Raw genomic sequence first — 11,016 nt, forward strand, 5'->3', positions numbered from 1 at the left:
CTAGGGGTTAAGATTTCATAAGCCAATCTAGTAACATCTTAACATAAGATAATGTAGCCCCATAAAGAGTGCAACCCTTTTTTAAATCCTTAAGTTTTTTCCAGATCAAAAGGAGTGTATCTTCTCCTTTCTTGACCTGAAGAGTTAAGCTCTTCAGTCACAGGGTATGCATTTATTAAATCAGATTTATTCTGTCCTTTTTTAGCCTTTTGTAATATTAACATAAGGTGCTTCATAGGTGATGCTGATGGTGTCACTGTCCCCTGCCTCCTCCCTCCACCATGAAGGGTTAATTGAGGAGGGAGGGTCATGAGATGGGGAATGCCCTAATGGCTTCTGCTGTGAAGCTCCACTCAGAATTGTACTTTAACTCCTTTCTTGTCTAATTCTTTGTCCTTTTCAACTAGTTTATCAAGTTCCTCCCCCTCCTGCACTTTCATCTTTTTCCTTATTCTGTAACTTATATAATTTCCTAAAGCCAATTGTATTAAGTTATATGTATAAAGTGTTTCTTTGGAAGTTGAGTCAGGTCCAGTATCATTGTAGTATTCCACATAGTTGTTCTCCTACTAATTTCCACTCCTCGATTCCACTTAGTACCTTGTTTCAAGTTCTGGCCCATAATACTGTTATATGCAGATTTAATTTTTAAAGTATTTATTAAATTTAATGTAGTAGTAATAATATTGCCTTGCTTATTTGTATTATTCCCTTCTGAATTTCTTTCTATTTTTCTGTGTATTTTAAAATGTTTCATTAGTGGTTTTTTTTTTTTCCTTTGCATTTCTATTTTCCTGTTCCCATCCCACCAAAAAAAAAAAAAAAAAAGATTAAAAGCATTTTCTTGTAAGAATTACCTATAGTCATATAGGAAAAAAAAATGCATACACTGGTTATATATGAAAACATATGTCTCATTGATCAATCTTCACTTCTATGTCAAAAGTTGGGAAACATGTTTAATAACCAGTCATCTAGATAAAGTTCTTAAATCTTTTGATGTTCTTTCCTTTTTACAGTTTTGTGTCACTGTATAATTGTTCCCCAGGTTCTGCTTCGTTCTGTAGACCTTTATATAAATCTTCCCAGATTTTTCTGTCCCTAAACTAAAATACAAAAGATCCTTTTGACAGAGCCTATCCTTAGCCCACATGGCCTTGCCAGGCCTTGGTTGTCCTCCTGACACTCTCCTTTTCTGAATAGGTTTGTCAACAATTCAGTCATTTTCTCCACTCTGACTCCTGTCCTCAGACCAGGCACCAAAGTGCATGTTGGTTAAACAGCTGTTAAATGCAAGGTGCTCTTGCTCTCTTTATCCTCAGTTTTCCTTTTCTCATATTGACATTCTACTCGAGGAATGCAATATGTGGACAGTTTAGTACAAAGAAAATGAAAGTTAATATGGTGAAGTGGGTAGAGAGATGACCTCAGAGCCGAGAGGAAGACCTGGGTTCAAGGCCTCCCTCTACCATACAGGCTGTCCTACAACAGTAGAGGGATCTTCTTTCCTCAAGTTGTTCGCTCTTTCATTGAAATCACAGGGTCTTATCGTCATTTCTGTTCCTAATAAGGAGAATGGGGGGGGGGGGGGGGGGGGGGGGGGGGGGGTGAGAGGTGAAAGCTGTCAGCCAGGTTGATCAGGAAAGCCCAACTGTCCTGAGGCTTAAGGGGGAACATTGAGAGTGAGAATAGCAATGATGAAAGAGATGGGAGTGAATTAGGACTAGGAGACAGAGAAACAGTCGGGAAGCTCTGATGCCCCTGCAGGATAGATGGGTTAGAGTATGGGAACAGAGAAAAGAGAATGTTAGGAGAGGCACGATGGAGGCAGATTGATTGCCCCACTACACCCTGGTTTCTTACCTTGATATCAGATCATACCTTGTGCTCTTCCCCTCCCTGATTTTTCTTAGACTTATTAATGGCATGCCTTCTAACCCTGCTCCCTCCCTGTACATGTTAAATCCTTTGAATGCAAGGACTATTTGTTGTGTCTCCCCAGAACGGTTGTGTCTCACCCTTCTTTGGTCCTGACTTGTAATTTTATTAGGGAGCTCCCAGTGAGGAATTTCTCTTGATCAGTGCAGATCAGCCACTTCTTTACAACTTGGAATTGAAAAGAATTGACTAGGTTGCTGAGGGCTTAGGTGACTTGCCTAGTGACACACAACCAGAGTGAATCAAGAGAAATTGAGATCTCAAGTCTTCCCAATTACTCTATAATGCCTTGTTTAACTTGAACATAATTAGCATTTTAATATGTTTGATGAATTAAATTTCTTTGCATGGGAATGTTCATAGAAAACTGTAGAATGTACTGTTGCATAATCCCAAGATGAGTTGATTTTACCTGAATATCTAATTGGTATTTAACTTTAAAAAAAGTTTAATCTCTTTAGCCAAATATTTGTCAGTTTGAGTAATGTGAATGAACACTGATTTAACAATATACTTTCCAGTCTCTACCAGGTTGGTGGCTAGAATCTTTTCTATCAGATCAATGAAGTCCTTATTTTGAAATAACATTTTTGGTTTGGTGAGGGAGTAAACATTTAAATATTTCAAGAATAGATGATTTCATAGATATCGTTACTCTCCCCCACAGCAGATCACAACCCCTCTTTAACTTGGTAAATGGTCTCTGAGAGTTGTTGTGGTCAAAAACTTGATCATCCTTGGCGTGTATGATGAGGAAATGTTGCACTTAGCAAGGCTTCTCTGGAGTTGAAGGTGTTCAGGCTGGTGGGACATGCTAGATTAGAGTTTGTACTCTGATGGCTCCAGGATACAGCAACAGAGTAGAATTTCAGTGAAAATACATTATGCACACTCAAAAATTAACATATTTTTCCATTTTTTAAAAGTTTGTGATGGCAAAAAAATGAAAATAAGCAATAACTCATTTATGGCACTGTATGGTATGTTAGGTGGACAGTCACAGCTTCAGAATAAGCATAACTTTAAATAGTAATGTTACATAGAGATTACAAATTTATTTCCATTTTTGTCTTGTGTTGTGAGGGGTGAGGGCAGAACTTGTTTTTCATATGCTTAGATGTATACTGGGGAAATTGTATATGTGCAGAAATGCACATTTCAAAAAAACACATCCTTACCTGTAGATCTCCTGATTTTGATGTTGTGCATGTTTGACAGGATATCTCCCCGTAGCCCACACCTCCATGTTCTAGAGACAGAGTAAAACATTTGTGCTTACAAAGAGTTGAATAGTTGTTGATAGAACTTTCTCTATCCTCTCATCATTTGTTATCTTGTGTACTGGCTGAGTTTGGGTGCAATGTTCTAGATTAAGACAGCCATCCCTCACACCCCTATCTGTGGCATGGTTTAGCATTTTTCTGAAATTTCATGTTGCCCCAGTAAACCTAAGCAAGCTTCTTAACCTATGTGTTCAGCTTCTCCCCACAAAGAAATACAGAAATTTTCCCAACCCGCCTACTCACCTACCTTCTGTGTGTCATAGTAATGATGCATCTGATAACTGTTCAGGACTCATTTCTAAGTAGGCCCAACTCCTAAGAAAACTTTGGGGACGGCTTGTGTTATTCCCCCATCCATCTGTAATTTTATTTTTAAACATCACCAGAAAAAAAAAAGCAGACAGGTCTGGGAAATTCCCAAAGCAAGGAGCATGAGTGAGACCAAGCTATGAGTTAAATGAAGCTGGGTATTTAAATCTCTCTCTCTCTCTCCTTTTTTTTTTTTCTCCTAATCGCTTCATAGTGGTTAGAATTTCTGGGCCAGAATTGCTGGAGTTTGTGACTTACTAACTTTTGAGGCAACATGGCGTAGTAAAAAGTTGTATTTAGAGTCAGGAGACCTGGGTCCCCTTGGACCTGCCACTTAGTCCTTGGGCAACTCAGCTAACTGCTTCAGTTTCCTGTGTTGTCAAATGAACTATATATAAATCTGTGATCCTAATTTGTCAACATCCTTCAAAATGTAATACAAGGGTTCTTCATCCCTCATCCTCATCTTGGCTCTTATCTTATTCTGTAGAGACAGGGACCCCCATCTTTCTTTCCAGCAGGAGAGACTGAAAGACATTAGTTGGGAAAACATGTAGTTGTCTTCATACTGGTACACTTTGTGAACAACACAAAAGACAGCCTGTTTTTGCTGATATCCATATAATACAACAGATATTTTTTCAGGATTTTAGTATTTAATCCCTGACCTCAAAGAGGTTACATTTTCTTAGCAGCATGAGGCACTCAGATGTAATGTATCATAACATGTAGTGTAGAGCGTTAAGAAAAAAGTTTTGTGAAAGGTCTGAGGGGAGATATTATTATTGACTTGACACAGCAGAGAAGAGGCTTCTTGGAGACGCAGTACATGCTGTGGAGAAAAAATTCTTGTATCTTCAATAACATGTTTTAAATATTTCCTTCCAGAATAATAAAAAGTCGTTCCCAACAACGCAACTTCCAGCTTCTTGTGATCACTCATGATGAAGACTTTGTAGAGCTTTTGGGTCGTTCTGAGTATGTGGAGAAATTCTACAGGATTAGAAAGAACATCGACCAGTGCTCAGAGATAATCAAATGTAATGTCAGCTCCCTAGGTTCTTCTGTTCATTAAAGTCTTTCTAAGTAGCGCTCTCTTTGAGAGAGTCTCTGACGTGGAAGCAGGAATGACAAGAACCTGCTAGTTGCCTTAAGCAGACTAGGCCTGACTTCTGAACATTTCTATGCAGTTTGATTGTAATAAAAATGACAAATTTAATTTCAAATGGCATTTGTCTTATTTTTAATTCTTTGAATGCTTCATTGGGATTTTAGATAAGCATGTGTTTGCTCTGGTAGGTAAGAGAAGCAGTAATATGTGACCAATAGATACTGTATAGTGTGAGGTAAAGCCATCCCCTGGGAGCTTCTAGTTCCAACTCTGTCAGTAACTCTGTGTGACTTTAGCAAAGTCCCTTTCTCTCTCTGAGCCTCAGTTTCCTTGTAAGTAATGTGGGTGTTTTGAAGTCCTACTTACCTCTGCCAGTGAGGTTTTTTGAATTTTTTGAATTAAAATGATCCTGTAAGAAAGTGCTTTGAAAATAATCAAGTGCTGTGGAGTTTGTTACCAGTTTGCTGAACAGTTTCCTGAATTAGGAGTCTGTATTTTTTCAAATATGTGCTGCTGTCTGCATGTACACTGTATGTGTATAGCTATGTAATAGGTGTTCAAAGGGACACAGGAAAATCGTATTGTTCTTGGCAGGAAGTAGAAACCATCCTGTATACCCTAGGTTACCCAAGAAAAGAACTTCCCTCTTGGGAGGTACCCAACTTGTGGTCAAGATCAGCAGTAGTTTAATATACTAGAATAGTCCGGAACAACTAAAATTATATAATATAACACTATCAAAAACATAACTTCATTAGTTGATTCCAACTGATTAAAATGTATTTCCTCTTCATTTAAAGTGAAAACCAGAGGAAGAACTATTATGGGGCACCTCAGCTACGCCCCTCTGCTAATTACTATGTGACAGGAAATAACCAAGATGTGTATTATTTAGAAAACACTATCCAGGATCTAGTGCAGGGGTTGTTAACTTGGGGTCTTGAATTTCCTGGGGGTGGGGGTGGGGAGTATATAATTTAATAATTGTATTTTAATAATTTTTAAAAAATAATTTGATAATTACATTTTGTTATAATTAATTTCCTTTGTAATCCTATATATTTAAAAACATTCTGAGAAGGAGATTTTAGGCCTCACCCATAGCCAAAAAAGGTTTGGAATTTCTGGTCTATTGGAATCCGATTAAAGGATCCTCTAGGCCCTAGAGGGATCATCAAACTTTTTAAATAGTTCACTGTCTCTCAAGACTGTTGGAGGGCTGGACTATAGTAAAAACAAAAACTTTGTTTTGTGGGCCTTTAAATAAAGAAACTTCATAGCCCTCGGGGAGGGGAATAACCGACCTCAGCTGCTGCATCTGGCCCGAGGGCTGTAGTTTGAGGACCCCTACTAGGGCTTTTTCCCCCTTTTAGTTACTATCAAATGCAGCCCCAACCTCTAGTCAAGACTTCATTAGACCACTAGAGGTATTTATAGAAGAAATGTGCAGATTTGATTTTCATGGCAAAAAAAAAAAAAAAATGAGAATATTGAATAATTTATTTTAAGCAAAGATTGCATATAGGACTTAATGTTGGAAGAGATCTTAAAAGATTACCTAGTCTAAATACCCTCTTTTTAAAGATGAGGAAACAGATCTGGAAAGATCAGGTAACTTTCCTGGGTTCATACAAGTAGCAAAGACAGGATTCTTATCCATCTTTATTTACCCTCTGATTTCTTGTTGAATTTCTGTCTATCCTTTAAAGCCTAACTCAAATGTCAGTTTTTATCTCCCCAGTGCTTGTCAAAGAATTCTGCTTATAGTATGCATTGATTACATATTTTTACATTCAACAGATTTGGTTGCCTTATTTCTTGGCCATGAGCCAGAAATGTTGAAGAGGTCTGCCCTAATCTTTCAGTCCCTTTCTCTATAGGAAAACAGGAAGCCATTTATAGAACAAACAGTATTAATAGCTGGGGACCTCTCCCCAGTTTTAAGAAGGGTATTTGGGGACAATTCAGTAACTTTCAGGTCCTTACCAGATTCACCCCACTTGTGAATGCAATTCCAAGATTCCCAGAAAAACGATACAGTAGGAGTTCTGACTCTAAGTAGAAAACCAAGGCTGAAAACCTGCCTCTGATACTTATCACTTGTGCAACCTTGGACAGTCCTTTAACTTACTTGGGCTTCAGTTTTCTCTACAAAATGAGAGTTGGACTGGGTGTCATCTGAAAAGCCTCTGAAATGATCCTGTAAGATTTCCTCTGCTGTTAGAGGGGTTGAGATGGCAACTACCAGGGAAGAATCTTTTGGGTTAATTCTGTGGCCAGTGCATCTCCTTTGACAGAGGAAATTACTTAATTTAAAGAAAATGCCATCATTTTGAACTTTAATTCATCATTTGGCTGTTTAAAAAAATTCCTAGAAACAAAATATCTGTGGGAGGATTTTCGTTTCTTAGCCAGTTACTGGCAGTTTCTCACATGTGGAAAAATCAAGTCCCAGTGACAGCAACACCCTCACCGCCTACTCCACCTCCACCTCCACCAAAACAAAGTGACCACATTTCAGGCTTGTTGATCTAGGTGGTGCCATGGACAGAGGAAGACCAATACAGTTGTGATCAGCATCAAATATAATAGGTTAGGAAGGTCTGATAACCACGTCTTTTTGGATACTCTCCCTGTGTGTTTGGTCCAGGACTCTTACTTGGTTCTCCTACCTGTCTAGCTCCTTAATCTCTTTAGCTAGATCATCAACCTAATCACTGTGGAGTTAGGACTCTACAGTTCTGTGCTGGGCCCTTTTATTTACTCTTCCAGTTTTGCAGTGCTCTATTAAGATCTTTTGAATCTCTAGTTATCAACTCTAGACAAATGAGAAGATTCATAGTATAAAGGGTGTGAACCTAGTCAGAAAGACATGGATTTGAGACCTACCTCATGTTTACTATTTGATGAGGGCAACCTCCCTGCTACTCAGCTTCCTCATCTCTAATATGAGGATAACAGTAATATTTCCAGGGATGTACCATTCGGCAAACATTTATTAAACACTGTGCCAAGTACTAGGATACTAAGACAAAAAAATTTATGTTTGAATAGGATAATGTAGGTAAAGTGTAAACTATATTTGTTCCATATAGCTATAAGCTATTATAATAATGATGAATAAGATTCTATATCCAGCCCTTTTCTCTCCTGAGCTCCATCTCACATCACCAATGCCCAATAGACATCTCTAATTGAATGTCTTGGAAATGTCCTCTTTATCCCAAAAGTTACTCTTCTTTTCTAAGTTCCTGATTTTTGGTTTTGAGAGAAAACTTTACTAGTTCTTCTGACTTAGTTTTTCTGAGTGGATGAAGGGCAGAGAATTAAGTTTTCTAACATTCATTTCCTGATGTGGATACAGCATTTTGGCTTACACAAAGCCTGATGGTAGCAAAGTTCTTGGCCTGGTGACATGGGACGTGCAGGGGAGCAGTGGTGTGGTTAGGATTCTTTAATGGGGACTTCCATTTATCTGTCAGCCAGGTTTCTGAGTCAATAGTCTGGATGTACATTTCAGAAATAAGTGTACTGCAGAGTCATAACCAGATAGGAGTCTCATAATTCTTTCATTCCTAGATACCCATGCTAAAAGTAAAAACCCAGCTATGTGATTACTGGGCAACCCTGATTGATATTTCAGGGAAGGGATGACATTTTTAAAGGATAAAAGAGGAATGGGTTTTGTATGGAGAACTCATAGTGTCTAATAATAAGAAGAAATTAATGATAGAAAAGAGGGCATATTGGGGGAAGGAGTGGTCAGTAGCAAAACACTTTTGAGGAAGGAAAGGATAAAAGGAGAGAGAGAGAATAGAATAAATGGAGGAAATACAGGTAAAAAAAAAAAAACAACTAAATTTCCCATTTGTGGGCACTGTATTTTTTTGAAATGTTCCTACTATAAATTTTTTATAAGAACTGATCAAATCCAACAACACTGTCACTATGAAGAAGAGGCTGATAAATATGGGTCTGAGATTGTAAACCAAGGACCATGAATGGAGTAGGTAATCTAATCATACCCTCCTGAATATTCTCTTTAGCTTCTGTCACTCTCTTGGCTTTCTTTCTTCCCAGCTGACTAGTTTGGTTTTTTCAGCACTGTAATCACACACCTCTAAGCTTCCAAGCAGAGGGGTTACCCATATCTCTGTCCTCAGCTCTCATCTAATATCCCTTAATCATCTTTCCCCATCCTATGTGGTCAATTGTTCTTATGCATGTGACTTGATAAACTGCATATACAAATCCTTTTCTTTCCAGAACTCCAATATTGCATCACCAGTTGCCTCCTGGACATCTTCACCTGGATGTTTCACTAACATCTCAAAACTCAAAATGTACAAATTGGATTTTAGTTCCTTTCCATTCCCCTTCCCCCAAGTCTGCTCCTCCTAATTTTCCTATTTCTATCAGGCCTGCTATCCTAATCACTCAACTTTGTAACTTCAGAGTCATCTTTCATTTGTCTTTTTCATATCCAATCATTTTCTAAGTCCTGCAAATTCAAATTCCACATTTAGAAAGGTGTCTATCCTCCAGCATATGAAGACTTTTCCCACCAGAATGGACAGATAAGAAATTTTATTTCAGTGGCTATGAGGACAAGTGAAATAGATGTGCATGTTTAGAAATCCTGAGATCATCCTGGATCATTATCTGTTATCCTGATTTTTGTCTTGCCCCTGGACTTTAGTGACTGAAAGAGAGAATGAGGCTGACGACTATGCCATTCTGCTGTACTTAAAACCAATTTTTGTAAGAGTCGAGACCATTCTGTAATGCCATTGGCCCTTTTTGAAAAAACTATTTATTTGCAAAAAGCTTCACAGAAAGATGAACTAGAAAACAAAGTTGGAATCTTCTGTCTCCAACTGCTGATTAATATGCTTTCAGCTCCCCTCAGCTGGCCCTTGAAATGCCACCTCTCCAGAAAGGTTGCTAAATTGATCAAAGGAAATTGTTACTTTGGTTAGATGCTCCCAATATGTGAAATTCTTATGTCTTCTATCTTTTCTCCATCCTGTAAAGACTCATCCTCAGAAAAATAGTGTTTATTGTCTAATGGAGGGGAGAGGGCAGCTTTAAATCTGAAGCAGTTCTCTAGGGGTATTAGCTCAGTCGGTAGATCATGAGACTCTTAATCTCAGGGTTGTGGGTTCGAGCCCCACGTTGGGCGCCAAAATGTTGGTGTTTTTGTTCTTTAAAATGTGGTGTTCTTCTTCCAAAACACAACCAGGTGATAAAAGTTCAGATCTTTTATTGTGTCCTACAATATAGCCCGGTTAGCTCAGGCCTATCTCTCTGCTTGGTTCCAAGAGATCTTGCAGCTTTGTCCTTGGCTTCTGCCTCTGCTTTCTTCAGCCTCCATCCAGCACCAAGTTGGAAGATGCAATGAATCTCTCCTGCCTCGAAGATAGGGCTTGTGGGCTTCCTCCCAGAGTGCTCCTCTCCGACCCCAGTCAATGTTCCCAAGAAAACTCTCTCCAGCTCTAAGAGCTTTCTGTATACATATGATCTCCCAAAGGTTAACTCCTCCTTCTGGAGAGAGAGGGATTCTGGGTTATCTCCCAGAGTGCTCTCTGGCCCTAAGGGAGGTGTGAATTTGGATATCTCATACTAAGCCTGAAATTTCCCAAACGTGTGAACTCCAATGAGTACTTAAATACTTCTTGCTTCTATGAGCTCTCTAAAGATGTGAACACAAGCATTGTTTCCATCAGTTGTACTTAGCACCTTGTTTCAAGTTCTGGCCCAAAATATCTCCTTCTAAGATCAAATCAACCATATTGAACCATGCTAAATTAGATAATTATTGTCTCTATCAACTCTAATGGCTTAACACTTTGTAAAGATTCCAACATGAAACGAATGGTAAGCCACAAAATTCCTCCTAAAACCCCAGATTTCTCTCCCTTCCCAAATTCCTCCCATCCTTAAGGCCCATTCTCACAAAAACGTTAGAGAAATGAGGAAATAGGCATATGAAACATTAGTTATTGAGATCTTCTCAATTGCCTTCTATAGTACTGTCTATGGTGTTTTTAATGATTTGATATCTTTCAAATCTTTCTATATTTGAGTCTTCAAGGAGTTGTCTTCTGACCCTTTAGCTGGAATTTCCTTAAATCTTGGTTTTATTTTAAGGAAAAATGTGCAACCACATTATTGGCCACTACCTAAACTACTGGTGCTAAGTTGTTCAATACATAGCAGAGGAGAGAAAGAAATAAACATTTATATAGTACCTACTATGTGCCAAGGATTGTACTAAGCTCTTTTTTACAAATATTATGGCTGAATATATTTCGCTCTCTTGTTTAGTCATATCTGATTATGACTCCATGGACTGCTAAATGGGGTTTTGTTGTC

At 38.4% G+C, this 11,016-nt stretch overlaps 1 protein-coding gene across 2 annotated transcripts in view; it reads left to right on the plus strand.

Moving 5' to 3' along the window:
- Window positions 1-4,756, plus strand: part of RAD50 (RAD50 double strand break repair protein) — an 82,962-nt gene extending 78,206 nt beyond the window's left edge. For both annotated transcript variants that reach the window (XM_012549910.3, XM_003756482.3), the window contains exon 26: window positions 4,419-4,756. In XM_012549910.3, coding sequence (XP_012405364.1) covers window positions 4,419-4,605 — 187 coding nt within the window. In that variant the 3' untranslated portion in view covers window positions 4,606-4,756. The remainder of the gene's footprint in view (window positions 1-4,418) is intronic.
- Window positions 4,757-11,016: the final 6,260 nt, after the last annotated feature.

Source organism: Sarcophilus harrisii, chromosome 2 (assembly GCF_902635505.1).
Source record: "Sarcophilus harrisii chromosome 2, mSarHar1.11, whole genome shotgun sequence".
Taxonomy (NCBI): domain Eukaryota; kingdom Metazoa; phylum Chordata; class Mammalia; order Dasyuromorphia; family Dasyuridae; genus Sarcophilus; species Sarcophilus harrisii.